At 38.8% G+C, this 26578-nt stretch overlaps 1 protein-coding gene across 2 annotated transcripts in view; it reads right to left on the reverse strand.

Moving 5' to 3' along the window:
* The window catches only part of ADGRD1 (adhesion G protein-coupled receptor D1), a 160138-nt gene that overhangs the window by 17203 nt on the left and 116357 nt on the right, over positions 1–26578 (reverse strand). For both annotated transcript variants that reach the window (XM_059827753.1, XM_059827752.1), the window contains 3 exons: positions 19441–19507; positions 18354–18420; positions 9933–10024 (listed from right to left, as the gene is read on the reverse strand). In XM_059827753.1, the coding sequence (XP_059683736.1) occupies positions 9933–10024; positions 18354–18420; positions 19441–19507 (226 nt within the window). The remainder of the gene's footprint in view (positions 1–9932; positions 10025–18353; positions 18421–19440; positions 19508–26578) is intronic.

The following is a 26578-nucleotide window of genomic DNA, read 5'->3' on the forward strand; positions in this document are numbered from 1 at the left end:
CCTTCTCTTTTCTCCCTCACCCCTTTGCGATATCTGTGAGGTCTCCAGGAGCAGGAGGTTTGCAGGCTGCCAGCCAGCTGTCTCATGGGGTGCGGACTGGCTGCGGAGGCCGACGGCTGCTGGGGAGCTGCCACCAATGCCAGCGCCTGTATCCGAGGCTCTTTTGGCTTTTTGGAACTCTCTCAAGCCCTTTGCCTTAGTAACATGCTGCAGTATTGGGTATGGTTGTGGTTCCACATACATTATGAAAATGAAAAATAGACTCTGTGGTCATTTATTTTTTTAATTTCTGAGCTGAGGATTTGCTGATTCTCTTGTTCTGTACAGTGGGCTGAGGCAATAGCTCATGACAAGGTCCTTTATGTGGCTCCATACATATTTATGCCTGTCTTATTGCTGCTTACTTTTTTGAACAAGTAATCTGAATCATTACGATCTCTACTTACATGAGAACACCCACAGCTTCTTTGTTCTGTTACTGTATCCTGATGTTCCCTAATTTTTTAATATCGTTATCAAAATAAGGCAAGTAACTTGGGATGGTGGCTGGAGAAGCTACGTGAGACACACTGGATAATAAACACAATAGAGGTAAAGAACATGGCTTTTCATGGGGTGATTACAGCATCTCACTTCGAAAATCTCACTATTCCTGACATTCTCATGTTTTCAATTATCATCTGACTTAACTGCCTTTTTGATTATTTCTAATATTGTTCCAAAAGAAAAGTGCTTTTTATTCAGTTTCTTTCACTAAAATACATGTTTCTGCCTCACATCTTTTTCAATTGAAAAGAATTGGGCATAATTTCCGATTTCTATTTCCAAACCAACTGTAACACATCTATAGTTGATAGAATTTTATTACTTACCTGAAGATAGTATCTAAAAGTTTAAAAGGACTTTTGATTCTAAAATAGGACCTTTTCTTTATTGTAATTACCATATTTTTCATTTATTTAATTTTATTTTGAGAGAGCATTGTCAGGAAAATATGTAAATCACACTTAGCTAAGACCTGTGTCAGACTGGGTAGTGATTTACAAGGTTGCCTAGAGCTCTGCACAAGGTGCATGTTTAAATAAGCATTTACTTTATGCGATGGCATAACTATAATATTTGTCTTATTATTCTGCATAAAGCTGACATAGAGTTCTAGGATTATAAATTGGACCAAGGATGTAAATGCAGCAGTTCAAGCAAACTCTTGAAGTTATTGCTGTTCACAGTGAATTGTACCATTTCATGATGAATGACCAGCATTTAATTGTTACTCTGGTACCAGGCATAAAGCTATGACTCATAACACTGTCCTCCTCCTCCCGATATTTTCATGGCTTAAAATCAGATATTAAAAGATTGAAACCTAAAAACAATTAGGAAATTTTTTTAAAAAAGAATGTGAACTTCAAGGCTCTTTTTCACTGCAGGTTTTCAAAAGCTGAAACTTTCTGTTGTTATAATTCTAAAGTAAAGAAGACATGCTATTCTTCAGACAACTTTGGGGGTGGGGGGTGACACCACACCTACGTTTTTCCCATATGTCACAATATCATATCGCTAACAACATCTTTGACCTGACTCCTCTGTATGCTGGCGCCTTGTGCACTGTGAAAGATTCATCAGGAATGATCTAACCTTAGGCATGTGGCCAGCAGAGAGTTTTGTTCTCATTAAATGCTGTATAAATCCTGATTTGACTTAAGGAGACCCCGTCTCATTGTAGTACACCCTCAAGCTCCTGCAGAAAACAGCTTTCACCTACAGCGACTGCTCTTAGTGTCTATCAGGGACTGATAGGTTGGAATCAAGAAATTGATTCAACCATAGATCAATAAGCACAACATAGGTTTCTAGACGTTGAAGATGAGAAATAGCTGAAGGATGGCTTGGTATGGTCCCTTCTCTCATACCCTTCCCTTCCGTTACTAATTCCATTGTGCTTAGAGCAAGGTTTCATCATAGAGATTTAATAACCAAGTTTTACTAAACTTCATTCTATCCTGGTATTCAGATATGAAAACAAACATGCCTAAGCATCTCTAATGAAAAGTATTACATCCTTATACTCAGAAAATCCAGCACCTCTTAAATATCAAGTTTTCCTAGTACATTTTGTACTATATCATAGAATCATAGAATCATAGAATAGTTTGGGTTGGAAGGGACCTTTACAGGTCATCTAGTCCAACCCCTACAATGAGCACAGACATCTTCAGCTAGAAGTCTTACTGCCCTTCCTAATACAAGGAAGAAACAGGCACACAAGTATCAGAGCTGCTTGTTCCTTTGGAGCCCACAATCAACAGGCCCTGATCACCCTGGAGCAGTAAATCCTGTTTAAGGAGAAATGACAGACGGAAAACAATTCCCACAAAGGACAATTTTGGCTCAGAAGGAGACAACCAATTAAAAAATAAGCTGTGGAAGGACTCACAATGTCATCTTGTCCAGCTCAGCCACAAGACAGGATCAGTTGTCGCTCCCGGCACCAGAATTAGCCCTGACAGACATTTGCGCAACCACTTCTGAAAGCCGTTCAAAGACAGAAGCTCAGCAGCTCCAGGTGATCAACTCCATTGCTTTGCAACTCCCCTCCCACTATTGGAAGCTTAACGTTATTTGATTTTTTCATCAGTTTAAGCCTATTACTACTTGTCCCTTTTCCTGTGGTCTCGCAGAGTAGCCTCCTCTCTGCAGCTCTGTTTTACATACTTTTAACTTTTATTACGCTTCCCAAAATGTGCCTGAAATGAGCCTGCACAATCACAACATGACCTGGAGCCTTTCTCCAGTGCTATGACTCTTAGCATCTGTGGTAAAGAAAGTACTACCATTACTGTCATTATGGTTCCTAAAAGATTAGCACTTCCTCATTAATACTCTCATTGGCAACACTCAAACCCATGTATTTTTAGTCTAAAACTCTAATAGGAGATACCCAAACTGCATTTGTATTTGTCTTATTCAATGAGCCAAAAATTTAATTAGGTTGAAGACATTATCATTGGCAGTAGCACTTCAGCTCACTAATTGTCATTGCTTAATACTTTCATTTTAATTATTCCTTTATTGCCAGTCACTCTCCTCCTTCCAAGAGTTTCCATGAGGTACATCACTCATGCTGTATGAAGCTATGTTCAATGAACATGATTCCTTACTCACAATTAGAAATTGTCACGGAAAGGAATTGCTGAAAGCAGATTTGACTTGCCAACTGCTCTAACTGATGGCTCTCCTTCAGCAAATGGGAAAACCTCTTCTCTTTTTTCAACAGGACACAGTGACTCTGAGGGTTGCAGCTGCAGCATCTGCCACCCAGCAAGGCAGAGAAAGGATTTTCTAGTGCTTTGAATCTTGAATCCCTGTGGACTTTCAGAAGCATTTGACTGCAGATTGTAACTTGCTCCTCACCCCTCTTGGAAGGTGGGGTGGGGGGGGGGAAGAAAAATAAACTCTCTAATGGTATCACAAAGGGTGGAATTTAGTTATGGAGGGAGATTACAGTATCTTCTTTGGCAGGAGAGCTCTCACAAGAGCTTCAAGCAAGTGCCGTGACTGACAAATACGTTCTGTGAAAATGAACAGCTGCAAACAATCCTTAGAAAGAGAAGTATTTGGATGTCAAATGACATGAAACAGAAATGGAATCACAAGAACAAAATGCAACAAATACACAGTATCTTGCAGAATGATGCCTGATGTTAAAAGTACCAAAGCTATCAGCACTAACTCGGACGACTTGTATCCAAGGCAAAAGGTGACTGGGCTGAAAGGCAGGCGGTACGTTTATAAACAAAGTAAAATACTGATGCAGAGTCATGGCATGGAACGGATCATTGATTAAACGGATGAGCAATTTGCCACAGTGCATTCAGTGTGCTGCAGGGATATAATAGATGGTTTTGCAAAGTGCTTTGGAATGGTAAATTATACGGTTAAACTATACAGATGTCTGCAGCATCATGAGCTGTTGGAGGACAACCCTCTTGTATTTGTATCTGTCAAAGGGAAAATCTTTCTGTACAGGTCGGGTTTTTTTCCAAATAACCAAAGTAAGGAATGGATTTGCATTAAACCTACACACCCTGTTTTCAGTTTAATCCAAAGTGGTTTATGCTATATTAAAAAATGCGGAACGAACTAACACAACAGCTTACATGACTTGCTTGCCCTGCTGAGCTTTCCTTGAAGCCCTGTTTTGCTCCCATGCACTGCAGCTACTGCCATTCATTCCAATTTTCAGTCATTAATTTAAATAAACAGAAAAAATGTTTTTTCTCCACTCAATAGAGAACTAAAAGGCTGTTTTATTATTTTACTGAGTGAAGATTGAGCTTTGAGGGATGGAGGAAATGAGTAAAATGAAAGAAATAATGGGGTAAAAAGCTAAGAAATATTTCTAATTTTGTCATAATTGCTTTCTCCGTGGATGATTATGATAGCTATCACTTCTGGTTCACTGGCTTCTGAAGTGTACACTTTATAAAAAAGATCGAGATTTTTCCAACTCATTGGACCATTTCAGAGCAAGCAGTGAGAAAGTATTCAATATGAGTTGGACTTGGCAATTTATTAAAGAAAAGTTAATGAAACTGTCTCTTCTGGACAATACAATGCAAAAGTGAATTAGCTGGGAAAGCACAGTGGTATGGCTAAGCACTGTATCTTTGTTTCTAGACTAAAACTACTATTCCTGCAACAGAGATATGCTTTGCATTTCTTCCTCTATTACGCTTAATACTAGTCTCAGTGCAAAACTAAGATCTTTAAAAATTGTATTATAGTTTAACCCTTGTAATCCAGGAGCCAGGTAACTCATGTAATCAAACAACTACCTGTGATAGACTTAATCAGGGAAGAGTTCTCCCCACAGGTAATGAAATGTGCACATTTCTAAAACACTGTCACATTAGATCTCCTTTCTCACTGTAACAGAGAAGTAACTTTGCAAGTAAACACAGCAATGAGACTTTGAAGGGGTAGAGCAGCAAGAAAAAAAGCTATTCAGGTCCTAATAAGAGTTAATGAGTGGACTGAGTGGAATTAAGAATTTACATGCAGCAGAAATAAGTAAGAAAGAGAGTTCAAATGGCCCATAACTCAGAAATGTAATCATGTGCCTTTTCAAGCACGTGAGCAATTCCATTAAACTAATCTGCTTTAATTGCATTAAGCTTAGAGAGACTACTCATATGCTTAAACTCAAACATATGATTAATAATTCCCTAAAAGAAGGCCCATTCAAGAATAATGGATAATGCAAACGAATGTTGTATGTATGCATTTAAATGTTTCAAGGTATTTGATTCAGCATTCTATAAACTAAAACATTCAAATAAGCTTTTCGGTGGAAAATTTGTTCCCTGGATGCAAAACATTCTCAGAAAGCAGCATCTGAATTATTACACAGAATTATTTTGCTGAGAGTCAATAGCTAATCATCTAATGAAAGTTTCAAATATAATCAATCACAACTAAGTGAAACAGCTCATATTCTATGTGTTCAATATCCATCAAAAAACAATACAAAAGGCATGTTCTTAAGTAAATTCAAGTAATAAATAAGAGCTGATAATAATTTTTTGCTCAGCTCTTACCAGTAAACTGCTCTCGTAGAATTAAAGTTTCAGATGTTAAAAAAGTTACTATTTTCACACACATACAAAAATTCCTAAAATGACCAAATACTTACTGTTCAGACTGTCACGGGAGCCTATTATGCATTAATTAGCATATCTGATCATATACTGATTAATTAATTACATACATTTTGCCTTAAATTATTGGGTATTTTGCAGTTTATGTATCATATAAACTTACTCTTTTACGCTGCTTCTTCAATTTATCCTGTATTTTATTTTGGGGGTGCTATTATTATTTACTTTAAATAAACGGACATGTCCACACCAGTATCTCTGAAACTAGAACAAAATGTTCAGCAAGATGCTGTCTGATATCTCCATCGTGACAAGCAACATCTGAACCTGAATCAGCCCATAATGTACTGCACTTTATTCTGAGCGACATGTGAATGGGGAAGAAGAAGAAGAAATTAATTTTATGATAAAAAAGGAATTTTGTTCACAACTTCCTTTTCTATTTTGGCTTTTAAACCTGAAGCTCGACAGACGCTGCCTTCAGAGCAGAGCACTGGCTCACTCTGATGCATATTCTGTACTCGCATTTGAGTCAGCACTTGAGAGGACCTGTTGCCATATGGAAAATCAGGAACAATTACTCTAAATAGTTACATCAGTTTATTGTTGTCTGTTGCCAAGAGAAACAAGCCTTGTTGGTAATATCCACTTGCGTTGCCAAGTAACTTAATCTTTAGGGAAACTAAATACTCTCCAGTACCAGCACTTCCCTAACAATAAATATCCTTTCTAACCGATACCATCATGGCTCATAACCGCATCTTTGTTCTGACAATTTCCTAAGGTAATCTCTGCTCAGCTATGGGTTAATGGCCTCAGAGGTGTGAGTTATCACACCCGGCTTGAGACGTGCACAGAGATGGTATCTGAGTATGAGGTGGGCAGTCGAGGCTTCCCTCACAGTCACTGGAGAGAAATCAGAACTTCTAAGGCAAGTGAGATGAACACTTAACAGACAAGACCAACTGCATGGTAGAAGCACCCATTCTCCACCGATCAGGAGTCCAGGTGGAGGTGTCAGCTTTGCTCAGCTCTGAAGTTAGGGGAGGTGAACCTAGGTCGGGCGCTCTCCCATCCGGGCTGCCAGCGGAAACGGGAGCCAGTCCTTGTCAGCGTGGTTAAACTTTTCCTTTGGCAGCAAAGCCTGGCAGAGGCGAGCCTGGTGCTGAGCCTGTTCTGTCAAACCTGTAGGCTGGGATTTTCAGACTACAATGGCTGTTCATATTTGAACTCAACAACAGCTGGGAGTGTGAGGCCTCTTAGTCAGGTGCTTAAAGGCAGATAGAAATATTGGCCTGAGTTACCGAGGAAAGGCAAGCTGGCGCTGGCACCTCCCTCACGCTTCTGCCACAGGCACTTCCGTCGTTCTCCAGCCAGTTTTGCTATGCCTTTCAGTCCATTATCACTTGTAAACTTCGAAACCCTGCTGTTTAAGTGCTACCCTCCAAATGGTTGCAGGCAGCAACTTACTGTTTCTCATTGTGCTTTCCACTTAAATTTCATTCCAGCTTGAAAAGACAGCACTGAAATCCCTCTTTTTTTCCCCTCTCAAGTTTATTGGATTGAGCAGGCTTCCCCTCCATGGCTCCTTGCACTGCAGTTCTCATTTTCTTTTGTCTTTGGCTTTCTGAAACCATGAACACAGGCCTAAAAAAACCACTTCTGCCTTACTTCACTGCAGCAAACAACTGCAACACGGTGACAAAGTGCTTTCTTGTCTTACCAAAATCACGTTGTGCTGTTTGAATTCAGCTGTGTTTCTAAGAAGCGCTTGATAAATTCTTTCTAACATATTGCAGCTTCCCCCATAGCTAATATCAAATGAACTGCACTACTCAGATGGATGCCTGACAGGCCCTTTATTTAAGGCTCATACTACACAAAGCATTTTGCAGTCTTCAGTGATTCCTCCCTAAGCCAATTGAACTTGTTAATTCAAAAACCACCTTGTAGTCCTTGCTGACAGTGACTTGACAGAAACTACAGAGCTTATTGTGTTTTTCTGATTTCTCTGTGCTCTCTGTCACTGATTCTTTTTGCTGTACTTCTCCATTCTCACATATTAATAACCTCTAATCAACACCTAGGATCCTTTAGTGGTTGGAGGCATGTTTTTGTTCGCTATGAAAAACATTTCCTGAGCAGCTGTCAGAACAGAACCCTCTTTTGTTCTCTTTTTTTTTTTTGGAAAATGGTACCATGGACAGAATGATTTCACACTAGACATATAACTTTCTCACCTGTATAAGGAATACTGATCACAAGAAAATGAAATCCAGTGTTACAAAGGCCTTATATTTCTCTTTTTTCCAATAGACCAGTTACTTTCTCCATGACATCCTCTGTACATGAAACTCTAATTCATCATGCCTCACGCTATGTTGAATCAGGGTATAAATACTCTCTAAGATCTGATTTGGACAGCTATTTATGTCCTTCCCATTTCGAATTTCTTCTGAGGACCCATTTCTGTATCTACAGAAAAAGAGCTATTCTGTATGTTCTGTTTACCTTCAATTATATTTTATTGAATTAATTTAGTTCGATGAGGAAAGCTGTTCTATCAGGGCATATTGCTGTTTAACCAATAATTCAATGATTGAATGCTTCCAGATATATCTTCACATTGATTATAATTTTTTTCCATCACCATCACTTTTGTTAGGTCAAATCCTAAAACTGTATTTTAAAAATTACTTGGCACAAGGAGCATCTCTTAGCCAGGGTGTCTAGAGAAGTCACATTTTCAGCACAGAGCTCCACCATTCCAAATCTACAGCTGATAATATTTGAACTAAGAACATATACTCCTGATTAAATGGCATTCTTCTTATTCCTAGACCAACCATTCATAAGTTGCTTTACTTATGTACACACACAGAGTTTTCTTTTAAAAATTAATATATATTAGTGTGCAGGGTACAGTGTGTATTGAATCAATTCTTTGTAATACAAGTAAGAAAATATCTAACTACATAGAGCAATCTGTGTAGCTCCTCTTCTATTTATGGAGGTTGCTCCTTTGTCTTCATAATTCTAATAGTTTATACAAATTAGCATTGACAATATACAGTTATTTGCTTCCTAAGGTTCTATATTTCCTTTGTATTTCTGAAGGTCACAGGGACTCAGCAAAACCTGAAACAGTCATTTTAATTCCCAGTCTTTTCATTTCACTACAATGTAATTATCTTATAGATTTTTGTGTAGACTTATTTACTGTTTTTCTTTTCCTGTTGGATAAGTATACAATAACTAAACTAACTTCAATTAGGTAACTGTCACCAATATTTAAAACTTAATGGCATTTTTAAAATTACATAAGTAATCCAAGCATAAAAATAATTCTTTATGATACCATTTCAGAGCAGTGGCACCAAATCCTTATCATACAATAGCCTGTGACTCAGAAACATTAAACACAAACTATCACCACATTTTTCTTCTACCTAAGTTACATATTCCTTGAGTTATATACGTTGTCCTTTTTACATTTGGACTAAAGCATCTTTAGGAGATACAAAATGGAATATTCAGCATCTACTTTAAACTCAGTATATTAAATGATCTTCTTAGCTACCTGTATGCAATCCTATAGATTTTAGAAATCAGAATTTGCCCTTGTGTATTCAGACGTAGCGATGTATCTACTTCACATATCCCCTCTAGCCTTGCTAGTGCAGTGTTTTAAAGATGATACACTCTCAGAGAGGCCACCGTCCCAGGAGCCTCAAGGCACCTGGATATAAAGACACGCTTTAATTTAAGCGCACATTTAAATCCAGTATAACTCTGTGTGCTTTGCAGTATCAAGAGAGTCTTAAAGATAAGCATATGCCTAAATATTATGCTGAACTGGTGCTAGAAACAAGGGTAATCCTCTGAAGGAGCAGAATAGTTGCAATACCCCAGTACAGGTTAATGATGCTCTGTGAGATTTATCTTCGAATATAGCAGGAAGAGGAAAGTCTCCATTAATAAAAGGCAAAATCATGAATCAGCAAATGCTGGAGACTGTAATAAGCAGAAAAACACTTTAGCTCATGCTGAACCGCAGGATTCATCCGGTGCAGCACTCGGCTTTCAGAAAATATAGGTTAACTGGCTGCATTCAAGAGAATGATATGCTACCTTTAACATTATTCACTTTTTACTAAAGAAGAATCACATCAGTGTTCTGGGAGAAGTCCATGATACATGTCTGTATGATATAACATTGCTAGTGGGAGATTATTCACTTATTATGATATAATTTGAATGAGAAAAACTTACTTGAAGGCATTGGCATCTCCGTGAACCTTATAGTTGTCTGCACTGATTCTTGAGATAACTCTTGTAACAGCAATGAGAATACCAATGTTGACCTGAAGAAGAAGAAGGAACAAGACAGTCAGGAAAGTAAGTACTGACTGTGTCAGAGGTGCAAACTGCCCTAGGAGTGTATTGTACAAATACCACAGAAAGTAGGAACTTTGCATGTTGTACTTATTTGGCAAAAGAGGTTTCCAGTTTTGGACTGGTAGAGTCTGACCCTTGTCAATGGATTTCCCTCTCCCCGCAGTGGGTCGTTCTTGCTTGTGCTTTCTTTCCTTCAGAACAGTCCTTGTCTGTTTAGGATAAGGCTGGATTGATACATTGCTTCACAGCTAGAGAAGTGCTCAGGATCCCTACTGTACAAATAAATGCCCTAATAATCTACTACCAGCTGACAAATTAGACAGGAACTTCAGTGAACAGGGGCATGTTTCTGCATGCTCTTTGTTTTTGTGCTTGCAAGTGCACAGACTTCAGAAACACCTTTCTTGCTAGACTTCACAGTGTACAATTCCTGTTTCTTACCAAAGTCTGCTTGCAATTTAAGCACAAGATTATTTTAAAACAGCAATGAGGAAAATATGTTAAGCCTGAACTCTGGTCTTCAAAAGCCCTGCTCTTTTTGATGTCAGGCCTAGCAGAAACATCAATAAAATGAAAAGAACTCCCACCAGAAAAGTAGGAAATCTTGACAAGACTAACACTGAAAATGTCTAACAAAAGAGAGTTTGCTCTGGAGTCACAGGTGAAGAAAGAAGGAAATCTTTATCACTTAAAGGAAATGTGGCAAAGACTGCCTTGCTGTGCAAAGACCTTGGGTTTAAAGAAAAAAAAAAAAAAGAGAGGAGAGAATGTGAAGGTGAAAGACATATTTCCCCCTTCCTGTCCAAAGTTACACATCAGCTACAAAGCTGATATTTAGCATTGAGTTAAGAATAAGGGTAGAACAAAACTAGAAAGAGAAGACTTCAAAATAGTGCTGTTGCTCAGTTAAAACTCAACAAACATACTCTATTTTGACATAAATATTCTAATTCTGAGCATGAGAGGGTGAACTAAAAAACGTTTACATTTGATGAGAATGATTTCCTTGGTATTTTTCAAATCTTCTGACCACTCTTTTAATTTTAGATTTCTAAGGGCAGATTACCATCTGGGGTAAAGCAGGAGTACAGCCGTGATAGTTCATTTCTGCCATGGCTTTTTAGCCTGTCCGAAGAATATCCTGTGGAACCTGACAGCTTTGCAATTAAAACTGTACTTGTTCAATCAGCTTTACAGAGATGAATAAGAGGTGAAATTCAACAGTCTTGGGATCATTTTCCCTATTCCCACCGAATCATATTTTGAAAATATCTTTTATAAATTCTTTGGGGTGGTAACAAGCATTTTTCAGAAACCCACTTATATGCTAAATATGCAAGTCGAATGAAGCAGCAAATGATGAACAGAATCACAGAATCACTAAGGCTGGAAAAGACCTGTAAGATCATCAAGTCCAACCATCAACCAACAAACACCACCATGCCCATTAAACCATGTCCCACAATGCCTCGTCCACACGCTCCTTGAACACCTCCAGGGATGGTGACTCCACCACTTCCCTGGGCAGCTTATTCCAGTGTCTCACCACTCTCTCAGCAAAGAAATTTTTCCTAATATCCAGTCTGAACTTCCCCTGGCGCACTTGAGGCCATTTCCTCTTGTCCTGTCACTAGTCACTTGGGAGAAGAGACCAACACCCACCTCTCCGCAACCCCCTTTCAGGTAATTGTAGAGAGTGATGAGGTCTCCCCTCAGCCTCCTCTTCTCCAGACTGAACAACCCCAGCTCCCTCAGCTGCTCCTCATCAGACTTGTGCTCCAGACCCCTCACCAGCTCCGTCGCCCTTCTCTGGACACGCTCCAGCATCTCAATGTCTTTCTTGTAGTGAGGGGCCCAAAACTGAACACAGCATTCGAGGTGCGGCCTCACCAGTGCTGAGTACAGGGGCACGATCACTTCCCTGGTCCTGCTGGCCACACTGTTTCTGATACAGGCCAGGATGCTGTTGGCCTTCTTGGCCACCTGGGCAAGTTACACTTTCTCTTCCTTTCTTCTCTTTCTCCTGCAAGCTCTCCAGTTTTCTGCTGCATGTCCACCAACTGATCATACCTCCAGCTTTTCATGGGAATTGCACAGAAAATGCCTCTCTGTACCCTTAACTTCTTTCCTGACACATTATCTTTCAGCAGCCTTTTTTAGTCTTTTATCCAAAATACCAGTCTCCCCTTTTGACACTTCCTTGTGGATGTCTCACTGACAGTTCAAGTTCATCCTGGCACAGTTGCTCCATGATCCCTTTCTTGATGACTGTGGACAACAGCACACTCCTGCCAGCCTCACAAGTTCTTAACTCTCATGCTTTCTTCCATTCCTAATTCTTTTTAGACACCTAGATTTTGCTTTCTGCATAGCATTTTTAAAAACATGCAGATTATGCCTAAACAATATTCAAATACTCCCCAAAAAATCCAATGAAGAAAAAAAAAAAAAAAAGAAAGAAACCTCATTCTTCAAATTCTGAATTTCCTACATATTACAAAAGTCAATGAAAGTTATGAACGATAAGCACCAAGAAATGAATACTCAGAATCTTGCAAACACTCACTCAAACCATACATGAATCCTAAGTTCTGGTCACGAAAAGAGCACAAGCAAGATAGGCTCAAAGAGACAAATTAGATGGCTTTCTAAAGCACAAAGTGTTCAGCATTTCTAGCTGAATTTTAATTTCTTTATATAAAAGAAATTAAATTGGAAATTAATTTCTTAGGTATTTTGGATCGTCTAAAGTGGAAATTTAAAAAGGCCTTGAGCTTTTCCTCTGTGCAGTCAGTGTGAGTATATCCTTTCCAGGGTTCATTAGTAATATGTTTAAAAGATGTGATCTCACTGCTGATAAAAATCAAGGTACTTGTAAAATTAGCTATGAACCATTACACTCAAGTCCCAAGGTTCTATATTTAAATTTCCTGAACAACTTGAAAATTTTTGTTTAGGTATTTCGAGAAATTAGAGTAATCTCATCCAGCCTAAATAAACAGATTAGCCACAAATGTCTTCCTTTGCTAATATTTCAGTAAGTAAAGCATGGAGGTATTTCCACTGCCCTTATAATGGGAAACCAAAATACAGCCACTGAATTGTTCCTCCAGTGATTTTTTTGGCATCTGATGTAAGTACTTTGCCAATGATTTGAACAGGAGAATGCTTAGTTGATGAAACACTCATTATGCTTTAACCTATATCAGAATGTTTAAACCAGGAGAATAAACATTTAGATAAGGGAACTGTATATAGTTCCCATTTTTTAGTTTTCTGACAGGCCAGATTACCTGACAGTTGCAGTTATTTTGCCTTAAAATTACTCAGGAACTTAGAATATTTATGCTTGCAGGTACTGGCCACACTCTACTTTTCAAAAAAATACGGCTAATAACATTAGCGCTTGTTTCCTAACTCACATGACTCCTTTCAAGGCAGCTTGTCCAACCCCAGGCACTCGCAAGTCTCTGTGAAATCAGCAGGAGCTGCCAGTTCCCATTATTGTAGGCTTGATCCAAAGCCCACCGGAGCCTATGGAAAGATCCCAATGACATCAGGGAGCTCTGGCTCACTCGAATGACAACTTCATCTGACTAAAAACTGTCAGATCAGGAAGAGAGTTAAATGAGTAAAAAGGACCTCTTTCAATATCTTTTCTCATCAAAAATTTGTCAGACCAGATACAGTGAGACAAATTCTTTCCCTCACTCAGTTTTTTTTGCAGGGGTTTCACCTAGATTTCCTCCAAGTCTCATGAGATTTTTGTTTCTTCTTTAATGCAGTGCAGAAATCCTATGTGTAAACCCCTCTGATGTGGTGTGTTGCACCCTAGCCAAGAAAAGGCTTGGCAGCACAGAGGAACTAAAAAAAAGAAAAAAAAAGGATAAAACATATTGCCTTAATTAAATCCATTGACCAGCTTTCCTCTAAAACCACAAACTATTTTAGGCTCCGCTTCAGTTTCGCGCAGTGGTACAGGGAGTTATAACTGACTCTTGCAATCTGAGGTTTAACATACTCTTTCATGGTGTGAGCTAATTTGATCCTTATCATGACATCATTAGTAGCACACCAACGCTGCAAGTTGTTGCAGTTGCAGCCCATTGCTAGGTCACATCAGAAATCATTACTGAATATTACGCATTTCCAAACACAGCTAGTCAGTTAAATTAGATTGATGTTGAAATCTGGGAAAATTATTTTGAAAAGCCTGATTCCACTCTCAGCTATCCCAGAGCAACTACAGGTGGAATAGACTAAATTGAGTTATGTTAGACTTCTGTGGACATGACTTCATATCAATGAATGTAGTAACACACCAGTCAGAGCTGAATATCAGAGCAAAACTTTGAAGTTAGGAAATACACAACAAAAGAAATAATAAATAAAAGGTGTAACAGATCCCTGACTTCTCTTTCACAATATTAATCCTTAATTTTTAATTTCTTACAATCTGTCCCCTTGTTCGAAAAAATGTTGCATGCTTTCATGTTGGTTAAGTAAGAAGGAATTTAATTTTAAAATAATGAAGGAATTTAATTTTAAAATAGTAAAAGTGCTCATAACTGAGTGTTAATAAGAAAAAATGAGCTGCTTAGCAGCTGTGGTCTGTTCATTTGCACTCTAATCCACCACAGCACATAAGTGTGTACTTGATTTCAATGACTCTGAGGAATCCTACTGTTTCAGGGCCTTTCAACACCATGGGTCCAATTCTGTCACCTTTTCCCATGATGAATCATGTCTAATAAGGGACACAATTTGTCACTTTTCAATCAGTGGGCCAACCTGCAGAGTAAGATACTATTCAACATACAAAAATTATCCTAATTCTGCTCTGGTACATAAAGGTATGAATAAATACCACGAGGCAACAGAACTAAATCATATATCACCAGCAGGTATAAGGGACAGAATATTTTTTTTATATATAGAATATTCATAAGCAAGTACCAACTGAAGACAGCGATGGCAATCTCAGCCTGGGACCCAAGTTCCATGGAGTCCCACCTGAAGACACTAGTTACAAAGCTGATGTCCCCACAGCACAGAACTGTTAGCAATATGCTAATGAAAATCATTTAGCTCCATAAGAATGCTGTTTATCAGAAAGGACTTGCCACTATAGCCCAATATCCCCCCCCCCAATGGATTGTTCACTGTCTGCAGCATGCCCACTGCTCTGTGTACACAGATGCTTTCTGCAGAATTTCCTTAATTCTGCCATATCTATGGAAACACACCAAGGCAGCAGATGGTTGATAACAAACAAAGCCTTCTGCCAGAAGTTTTAATGTCTTGTTCCAAAAATTCAGGTGCATTGTCAAGGTTTTTTTTGCCTTTGAAGACATGTCCCAGGCCCACTTTGGCTGAGATTAGTTTGGTTTTTAAATTATTTGCAACAATTTTTTTGCAAAGTTGCCTTAAGAGGATGCTATAGAGGCTTGAGTGTTGTGGTTTGGGGAGGTGGGGGAGAGTGATCTTTAAGCCTTAAGATGCAGGTAGAAGCCAAAAGACCTACACAGAGAAGGAACTATTTCTTTCATCACATCCCTTGACTCAAAGCCCAAGGAAAGAGCACTTTAGGTATGGGAATCCATATAGGGCTGGGAGGTTCTGTGAATTACTCCCTAGAAAAGTATGTGTGAGTATTTTTTCCCAGTCACACTCCCACCACATCATTCTGGTTTAAGGCTCCGTGATGTCTATATTGCCTGTGAGGCTGTGGCAGGACAAAAGTAGACTGTGTCTGCCTAGTCTCTAGGGAGTGGGAGTTGAAAAGAGCAGTCCCCTTGTTTTCTTCGCAGCATAATCCTTTTTCTTGGCAGAGAGAAACTGTGGATGGAAGTAGTCAAAAACTGCTTTTTGAGACGTATTTTCAGAGCTAAACACTAGTTCGTGCAGCTAGTGGCTAATTTGTTATTTAAAGAGCACAGGCACACACGCACACACAAAATAGTGTTTAGCCTTGTTATTTCCCTATAGGCACCAACACATTTTTCAGCTAGCATATTCAATGCCCAGAGAGAATAATTTGTCAGCTAGCTTGCTGCTATTTTGGGCAGAGCTGGGTTTAGACTATTTAACAAATTGCTCTACGTGGATCAACCTTGTGAGCTCATTTTTTCTCTTTCTCAAAATATTTGTATCCCTACAAGAATATAACTTGAGCTGCACAAATATTATATATCATACGCAAGAGCCAGACAGTTAAACCCTTACTTTCACTGGCAAGCAGCTACACATGCAAATTGCTGAAGGCTGTGCTCACTCAGGTGAGTAAGCGCTTCGCTATCTGGCATGTTTTGATTAATATCATCTTTGGACAGCAGCTGGGAAAGATTTGATTTTACTTGTTGCATCTCATTTCCTCCTTTGCTGCCGAACAATGGCCAGAAAGCAAGTGCTAAATTGAGGAGACATTTAAATATTAGATTATTTTAATTGCTTTCCAATCATCAATATCCACATGTCTTTGAATAAAAACTCACATACAGAAGGTCTAAGGTACAGGCCAACAAGAAACTAAGTTTGTTAGAACAATGTCCAGAGCTGTTTAGCCAGCTCTAATCCAGTGATCAACATTTCTTGTTTACATGTATATGCTTTCGCTTAGGTAAAAAAAATTCTGCCCTTCCTGCACAGGGACTTTCCAGTGTTGTCATTAATAATTTGATTAAAATGCTAACATGAGGCAATTTCTGCCACATCAATATAGCAACTATTTTCATTGTTTTCTTAATATATGTTGCTATAGCCTAGTTTTTCAGAGGCTCTATCTTGGGTGGAAGATGCTGGATTAGGCTGGGCTGGGCTGCCTGTAAGAGGTGCTGATTTCACTGTCTCCCAGGCAAATGTTAGGATGTCCACTCAGCTGCAGGGTAAAATTGCCTGTGATGGAAAAGGTCAGCCAAGGAGCCAACTTCTGCTTGCCAAATAGTTATAGACATATGCAATGGTAAACACGAGTTCTATAGGTATAGCTCTCCTTCCTTCCTTTGGCTTGTGAGTAGGATTTGTGAGGTTTTTGTGTGTGATGAAATTTGGGGAAGTTTCTTTGTGCTTTCCATGGAAATCCTAACTTTCTTAGGGAAGTACAAGGTACAGTCAGTGGCTCCTTTTGATGCTCCTCCATGTAAGTAGTCAGGATCTTATTTTACCTGACCCTCCTTAAACACCACAGTAGGCAGACTCTGGTCTAGATTTGGGCTCATGACTTTAAAATCTAAGTAAAGCTTTAAAGACAACGTGATTTCACTAATCAGTGAGCCTCTTCCATGTTCATACTGTCACTCTGACATTATAACCTGCAGCAAAAATTGTAGATAACCTGATCAATTAAAGTATTGGAAACAGTGCTGAAGAGGAATAAACTCCCACTTAATCCCTGCAAACACCCCTGACTCCTTAAGTAATCACAGTGATTAAGCTACAACTCACTGTAATTTAATGTGTGGGCATAATTAAACTGCTGCAGGGCATTCATGTATCAGCCTCGGAGGCATGAACCTGCACTCTGCCCTGGAAAGGTGATGTTCATTACAGCTGGCAGAGGTGTCTGCAGCAGCCACCTGAACCCCAGCAAACTCTCCTGAACAGCCCTGCCTCGATCGGCGGGACAAACTGCCATACCTGACATCAGATTCCAAAAGCAGAGGAATAGCACAAATTCCTTATCACTGTAAGAAGGCAGGTGCAGCTTGTGACCTTCCCCAGAACTCCCCCAAAGGCGGACAGCTCATGCCGCTGTTTTAACCCATTCCTGCTAGCTGCTGACTGCTTGCAAACTCCGCCAATGACGATCTTCACTGAGGGCACTCAGCTTTACCGGGAAAATGAGCTCTCTACAAGCAAAAGCTTCAAATACCAGTGGGGTCGAATCAGCCTTTCAACTTCTACGGGTGTATATGAAACACAAACCACAGAGTTTGTTCTTTTGGGGGATCTTTCTGAGAATTATTAAAATTCCCAAGATTACTCGACTGAACACAGTTACTAATGGCCCCAATATGGCTGTTTCAGGAGAGGGCTCTCCCAGTATTTTAGGTTGTATTTTTGTCTTGGAATAGTGAAATGAATGGTGTGAGAATGAATATGCATAAACTAATACACAGCTGTGTAAAACACAAAAATCAGAGGAGGAAAAAGATTATTCTGGACCATTCATCTCTTGTTATTCACTTAGTTTCACTGGCCTGGCACAAGGACTGACATCAGACCTTCAGCTAGTTCTGCTGTGTGGCTGACACAGACGTGCAACAAGAAAACAGCAGCAGCCGTGAGTTTACCTACCAGAATTACAAACAATGCCGGTGCCACAAAAGCCCAGATTGCTCCATTCTCTAGTGAAAGCCAGCAGCTGCAGAGAAAAATCAGAACGATTTTAGATTAAACACACGGTCATTTAATTAGCAATGTTCTTAATTAAAAAAGAGACTAGAAGTGCAAAAAGACTGATGAATTTTAAAAGCAAGAGACAAGCTAGAGCATCAGTAAGGAGCTCGTTTTCCCCTCACACTTGGGGAATCCGAGGCAGGACCTCATTTTGATGTGTATCTTGCAGAGAGTCAGTGACAGCTATCTGCCCCAGCACCCCTTCAAATAGCATTAGGGGTGGAAAGATGGGAAGAAAGGAAAGGTTTTATATGCTATTTGATGTTCTTGTATCCTGTATCACAGGCGTTCATTTCAGTGCTGTGAGCACTGACATTGTAGCAAGAGACAAATTGAAGCCCTCCCTGCCTGGCCTGGCTGGTGGCGAGGAAGAGGCTGGGAAACACGCTGTCAGCCTCGCACGCCTTTCTTACGGTAGTGACGATGTAAGCTAGTTTACCGCACGCAAAAAATAACCCTTGCTCCAAATCTTTTGCTTACGTTATGGTAGGATTGAATCCTATGGTGTTTTCTCAGCTAAATTTGCTTTTCTTTTTCCAAATTAGAAAGGAACTTAATTTTCAAATTTTTTAACAATATCCACTCTAGATCATCAGATGTTTAACTGCAGTTTTCTTCAAAAGATTAAATATCTGTAATCAAAGATTATTCTCATCTCGTTAGAAATGTTTCAGCCCGCGCCTTACTCTGTGCGTAAGTAAGCAGGGAGCTCACTGCAGGAGGCCCTGTGCGTCTGCAGCAAAAGGGAAAAACAGGCAAAACATCTCAGGAGCTTTTTGCACATCATCTCAGCAGTGATAAGCAAACCTGAGGCATCTAGGTCTAAGAATATGCCCATACAACAGTCGTGCTTTTGCAAGCTATCTCCCCGACCCCTCAGCAGGATCTTACATAACTACATCCGTGCTAACAGACCTAGGAGTTTTTCTCCCCATCAGATGTTTCATCCTTATTGCACCGGGGGTGACGACATTTTCATACTCACTTGCCACTTTCTCCATAGCTGTCTAGGGACGACGTCGTAGAAATTACACAAATCACCAGCGGGCAGCCTGCAAAAAGGCAAAGTTGGTGGCAATATTAGTTACAAAAGTACGTCTTTCAGTAAACCCTGCAAGTTCAGCTAAATTTCATATGGACAACAGAACAGCTCAGCGTAATTTTAGAATTAAGTCTGACTTGACGTCCTCCTGCAGCTGTGTAATACAACATGTTTTAATCAATTAATGTCAGACAAACAAAATGACTTTTCAACAAAACACTAGTTTAACAGTTAAACTGAATTAGTGCTAATTTCATTGAGAATCATAGTCCTTTTTCAGCCCAGTTTTTGTTTATGCAATTTCTGTCTCTTGCTATTCAAGCAGCGATATCCTGTGGAGTGACATCAGGCTTATTTTAACCACTTTCCCCCAAGTAAGTGCACCTTGTTCAAGAATTCAAAACAATCTAGAAAACAAAGTTGAGTTTCCCACAGGGGTGCATGAGTAGCAGGCGAGAGGTCAGAAATGGCAACATTTCATTTTCGAGAGCATCACGCACGGCAGCGAGAGCCAGTTATGAACAGACACAAGCAAACTCAGATCCCATTCAGATGCCCAACGAAAACTTACTTTAATCTAAGTATGTAATAGCTCTACAAGATTTCTATGTTTAAAGTAGACTGTGTTTCCAGATGGGTTTTGACAGTTCCAGTGTGCTGCAGCCTGGGAGGTGGAGGAGTGCTTTACAGGAATTATCGAGAGGCAGACAATTGCAGTCCCACTGTCAGGGGGAGCTGCGTGTCCCCGGCCCTCAGCGCTGCGGTAGCTTGTTGTGCCACTTTAGCACAGCTTTCCAGACCAGGAGCTGGCGAAGAAGCGAGGTTTCTCTTGCCAACAGTTCTGAATATAGTAAAAACTCATCCCTTTAAATATTAAATGATTGTCTGTTAATTCCTGTATACTTTAATAAAATGTGAAGGTTTGTGTTTTTATATTCTCATGGAATTTAATAACCACGTCCCAGACAGATCATTATACATGATAGCTTAAAGTTTCAATTTTCTTTTAAATTCTTCAGGTTTTCTGCATGAGGCTTTACAAAATTCTCTGCTTAATCTTAGTAATATCACACACATAAAATTCTAAAATCTTCATGTAATGACAGAACTATGATTTCTGGAAGAAGTATTTTTGTTCTGTAATGATTGTGGCTAGAAGCACCTTGTATTTATAAATAAGAAAGATACTCAGTAGTTAAGAACCAGCACCTACAGGGATTGTTTAGGTCTTAGACTTTGAAACCCATTCTGCAGGATGGAGTTTAATATCCCATGAACTTGATTCTGCTCTCCCATGCTTGTCCAAATCAGGAATAACCCCCTAGAAGTAGTATTTGTGTAAGACCTAAGCAAAGGCAAGATTTCAGTTTACTATCACATTTTTCTATTTAAGAAAGGAAAATTCTACACACATTTGAACAAAATCAAGAATAGTTATATTCAACAGAGCAATTAAGCACAGACATGAGCCCATCTGCCATGGGTATGTGAGCTACCTGGACTATAGGTCTCACAGGTATGTCTACACATTCCCAATCACATCTTTAATTGCTGAGTAGACATAACATTCTTGATTGGCACTGTTTGTCTTCTGACATAAGTTGTCTTCCCACAGCAGGACTTTGTCACAGAAGCAAAAATACCTGTGCCCAAGTAACTCTGCTTTATACTTCTAGTCTGCCTTTTTTTCCCAAGTCAAATGCTGGATATTCAAAGGATTTAGCATGACTATCAATTTTAAATGGCAGTGAAGAAGAAAATTAAATACAGAGTTCCTGTGGAAGATAATAAAACTTATGCAGATGAAACATAGAGCAGTCATCTGCATAAAAAGAGCTGTTAAGTCAGTGAGAGTAAAACGGTCTGCAGCTTATAGTGCAGTGTTTGCCTTTTCTTTCCATTAACAAGATATTAAGTGGATGACGGCAATGGAGGCAGAATCAAGGTTTTGTTACAGTGAAATTGGAGTATTTTTCCTTTAAGAAACAACCATTCAACAAATTCCATATAGGCTGAAAAAAACCATATTTAGCCTAAGGGGATCATAAGATTTTATCTGGACTGAAGAATTCATATGGATTATATATTATACACAAAAGTAAGTGTGTTTGCTTAATCTTTTGTCAGTAATAATTACATAAGAGCTGTGAAGTTTAGTCTACGCCCATAATAGGTAATGTTAATGTGCTGGCACCAGTTATCATCCATGAAAGAATTATGGTTATGGTTTTTTACTGTATCTGAATGTTTTCTCAGTTAGCAGATGCTACAAATATGCTCACCAACTCTACTCCAAATTGCCAAATTTATGATGCAATAGACTGTGCCTTCCAGAGCACAGTATCAGATGAAAATGTTCCAGCACACCTTTCTGGCAGCTGATCTATGGCACTGGTGTCCTCTGTGTCTCTGTAGTCCTAGAGCAATACAGCACCACATTCAAATGGAGTAAATCAACCCACATGGAGCCATGGGCTGCTGCAGCTCGAGTTCTCCAGGTCCCCAAGCCAGCTAATTTAAAGCTACCTCCCAAACTCAGCATCAAAAGACAGCCTGCAGAGTAGGCATAAACTCTTAATACCTGGCACAGGAAGCCCAATAACACAATCCTTGCTCAGACAAAATTCTCCCAGGATTCAGCCCAAATAGTCACACAAGGGTGAAGTCTAAAATGAAGGTCAGCTAGGTCCTCTTCAGCATTAAACTTCACATCTAAACCATTTGCTTTATGTTTCTGAGGCACTAATGATAAATAAAATGGAAAATGCCTGTAAATCTGTATGCTGTATTTTGAAAGCTTCTGTGTCTTCTGTACATAGCAAAAAACCAGAAAGGCTATAGAAACTCTGTGGCAGACAATGTGAAGCAATTTTAGGACTTTAATTCTAAAAGGCTAAATACATTATTTATTGAGAAAGATGAAGCAATAGACACAAATGAAAGTGTATTTCCCTCCAATACTGAAAATATCTACTTTGCTTGATGGGGAAAGGTATATTGTCCCATTTTTTTTGTAGAAGTTAATTTTCTATGATTTTTTTTTTCTTCTGCTGCATTACACCATATCTATGCAGAAGTCTGGGACTACATAAGCAACAGCAAATAAAGAAATTTAGGTCTTTTGACAGCTCAGAACAAAATCTTCATTCTAAGGCAGTCTCTAAAGGAAAGGAAATTGTCTGAAATAGGAAAACACATTAAGACCAAAGTGCCACAGCAAAATCTCCAGTATCACAAAGTCTATCATCAGCGTCCTACAAATGGGTGGGTGGGAAAAGTTTTGCTACATTGATCTCTGTGTGTTATGCTGAATCACCAAGGCAACAAAGTATTTTTTTTTTCCCCAATCAATCTCAAGGTAGTTTTAAAGGTAGGATATTACCACCTTCCTCAAATTGCTCTTCTTTTGAATTCCTGACAACTGCAGTCTTTGAGGTAATTTTAGCACCCTTGGGACTAAAGATAATACACAGGAACTTCAATCAACTTGGCACATTTGGTATCCTGTCTCTCTGATTACTGTTGAGTTCATCTTGCAGGAGTAATATCCCTCAGAAATCTCAATAGATGTTAGGCAATCAGTGATACTCAGTGTGGAGTTCCTTGTCTCTATCTCCTCTCATTGCCTCAAGTTTCAATTTGTCATTAATATAGACTTTGCAAACTTTTACACATGTACCTAGCCCAGCGCTTCTGCTTAAATAAGAATGATGGGTCTGGGTTTCTAAATTCAGCAGTGGTGTTTGTCATCATTCCAGGAACTACGAGTTTGCAAAAGTCAAATGCATCCACACTTCAATTAAAAGCAAAGACCAAAGCAATGAACTATCTGTTTTGAATAACATGAGAGGAGACATCCTTGTCTTCAACTTCTTTCAACCATCTTTGGTCAGCATAATAATTAGCTAAGCCAAAGTGTAAAAAACCAGCCATTTTTATTAGATACGGGAAGATGTATATCTATTATGGTCTCAGGATGGCACAAGAAGCACAGCTTTCCAGGCCAGGAGCTGGCGAGGAAGCGAGGTTTCTCTTGCCAACAGTTCTGAATGTAGTAAAACCTCATCCCTTTAAATATTAAATGATCGCCTGTTAATTCCTGTATGATTTAATAAAATGTGAAGTTTAGTGTTTTTATCATCTTACGGAATTTAATAACCATGTCCCATACAGAGTATTATACATGATAGGAGGAAGCTCAACTTCTTTTTGACAGTTGCATTCAATGCAAACTTACCCTCATTTTAAGAGCCAAACAAAATAATTTTAGGACAAAACCTTTTTAGCCTCTTTCCCCAGCCTTGCAAGACTTCTTTTTAGATGTGGGAATTCTGTGGAATATATACAACCTCTCTCTATTGTACTTTCACCAAGTTCATGAAGGAACAACCCAAACTCTACCCCGTAGAACATGACCACACACTGCTGCAGTACTGACGGCAGTCCTGACTCTTGATCGCTAATTAAACATTTCTATTCATATTCAGTGCTATTATGCTAACAAAAGAGAAAGTTGGGAACTGACAAACCTGGGTGTCCTTTTAGCATTTAAGTAGTGAACACTGGATTGTGGATTTTCTCTCTAAAAACATCATTATTCAGCAACATCTATTATCAACTGAATGAGCATGAGAGTTACATACCAGACAGTGAGTTGCGATGCTGTTGACTGAATGAAGGTTGCCCTGATACTTATCAAGAGATAAACAATTTGGAATGCAGTTGCCAGTTAAATTACTTCAGGGATGTTTAGACACACTTGCAGCAATGACGTTATGTCAGATATGATTAAGGAAATTCAACATTTAATTCAAATGTAAGTACTTTGAGCTATATGGGAAAAAAATAAAGCAATAGAAACTACTTTAACGGCATTAGATTTCAGAAAACACAGTTTCTTCCAAGTCGTTGTAGGAATAATAATTGGAACGTGCTTTCCAAAATTAAAATATTTGTCAAAAAAGGGCTTTTGAAAGGTTTACACAGAGAAATGCATTACTGTTATATGAATGATGTGTCCCACCGTCTGCCTCCAACAGTACCTTTGCGACATTTAAGTAACAGAGCTTGCCACTGGTTTCTCACACAATCCTTGCCAAGAAGAGCATTGATAGAAGAACTGATAAAGAAACTTCTACTGCTGGTGCCTCCTATATTTTGCTACGTACATCTATTTTGATGACAAATACCTACTGTTGGGCCTGAGGGATTTATCCTCCAAAGCATTACTCAAATACCACTGAAGAGACTTTTTAGTAAGTACATTTAACATCCCATTGGGTTATGTACCAATAAGCTATGTACTCATTGTGCGAATTACTACTAATTGAATGGTAGCAATCATATTGCAATAAAATGAGGCAAAAAGCAACATTTAGTACCAGTCATATCGCAGTCAGATGCCATGTTTATCCTTGTGTCTTCTAAATCACTTTGTATATCACTGCTATTTTACAGTAAATAAACCTTACACAAAATGCCAGAAAAAAAGGGTAAAGGTGCATTGTGACACACAGAAATCATTAATTTATTTTCATAAGGTAATTAATGATTGATTGTAAATTGAGTTAATCAAAGCATCTGCTATAAGCAAATACCCAAGTGAATTAAATGCCAGTTCTTATTATTTTATTAACTGTTGTGGCTTTTTACATAATATTGCTAAAGGACAAAGAGTTCTCAGGGACTTATGAGAACATTTTCTTTGGTTTGATCCACTTGGTTTTGTATTCCATGAGCTCTGGATCAAATAAATCCACAAGAAACCTCTCTAACATCAGCAGGTTTCTCTACATTTAGCACTGAATCCAGAAGAATCTACAAATCTCCAGTGTATTGAACCCTCAGACTGTGTAGGTTCTCTTACTTTTGGGTCTATGCACATCAGAAAGATTAATTACTCCGCTTAGCCTGTTTTGAGTAGTGGTTTGGGGAAAAAAAGGCGGGGGGAAATATTTTACACAACTCTACTAAAAACTCAGCAAAACAACTTTCAAATGTCTTTAGCAACATTTTTGGCCATTCCTTAAGAGAAAAAAAAAAACTATCTTAAAGCAACCAGGATAAGGACTCTTGAACCTGTCACAGAGAAACAATAAGGACAAAGAAAAGAACTTCTAACTAACCAAACTGCAGTTTGTGCCCTCGATATAGCAGATATCGTGTTCACCAGAGGACTGTATCAAATGGCCCTTTGACAGAACTGCTAAAAGGAGATTTTAAAACAAAAGAGGAATGATACACAGAATAAAAAGGCCATATTAAAAAAAGGGCAAGTAAGCAGCTGTTGAAATATATATATATATAAGTGAACAGCATTACTATCACCCAGATCTGCATGGTGTCAATAGGTATTAAATATTCCAAATATGACTACAATAGGTCTATATTATCGGTATAATTGGTTTTCATTCAGCTTCCAGATGAATTTGTGGGGGGAAAGATAATGTATGTTTTAACATATTTCGAAATTATCTGTAATGACATAGATACTCCTTTGCTATCTTTTTACATCTCTGTTTTTGACTCAATGTATGAGGTTTTCTTCTTCTTCTAAATGTGGCGGTTTGTCAAGCGTCATCGCTGTACTTCCAGGACAGTGAAAGCAAGCTAGCTTTCATCTGCTGTGAAGAGTCTGGAACAAAATATTTGGTTTCAAGTCCTCAATACACACACAGATTATGCTTCTGTTACTGCATTTAAAAAGCTGTAAATTATCTGTGAGATTCCTGTGACATAGGACTACTTTTTTATTCTTAATAATAATATTGAGGATCTGTGCAGCCTTTTTCACCTAAGGATTTTAAGGCACAAAACATCAACTAATGAAGTCTTGTGATACTCTTGAGACCTCCCCCCCACACTCCTGCTATTGATTTCGTAATTAAGGATCTGAGCTGTCCTAGTGAGGTCATGGAATTCAGTGCAGTGGGATTAGGTTTAGGGATTATACATTTTAAAGTCTGATTACAGTCCAAAAAATTTCTTATCCAACAGACTTGCGCTCAGCAAGGCAAACGATGATCATAAGATGACAATTTTACATATACTTCTGAATATAATCTTGTCCTACAATGAGGAG

The sequence above is a fragment of the Gavia stellata genome, chromosome 21 (genome assembly GCF_030936135.1).
Source record: "Gavia stellata isolate bGavSte3 chromosome 21, bGavSte3.hap2, whole genome shotgun sequence".
Taxonomy (NCBI): Eukaryota; Metazoa; Chordata; class Aves; order Gaviiformes; family Gaviidae; genus Gavia; species Gavia stellata.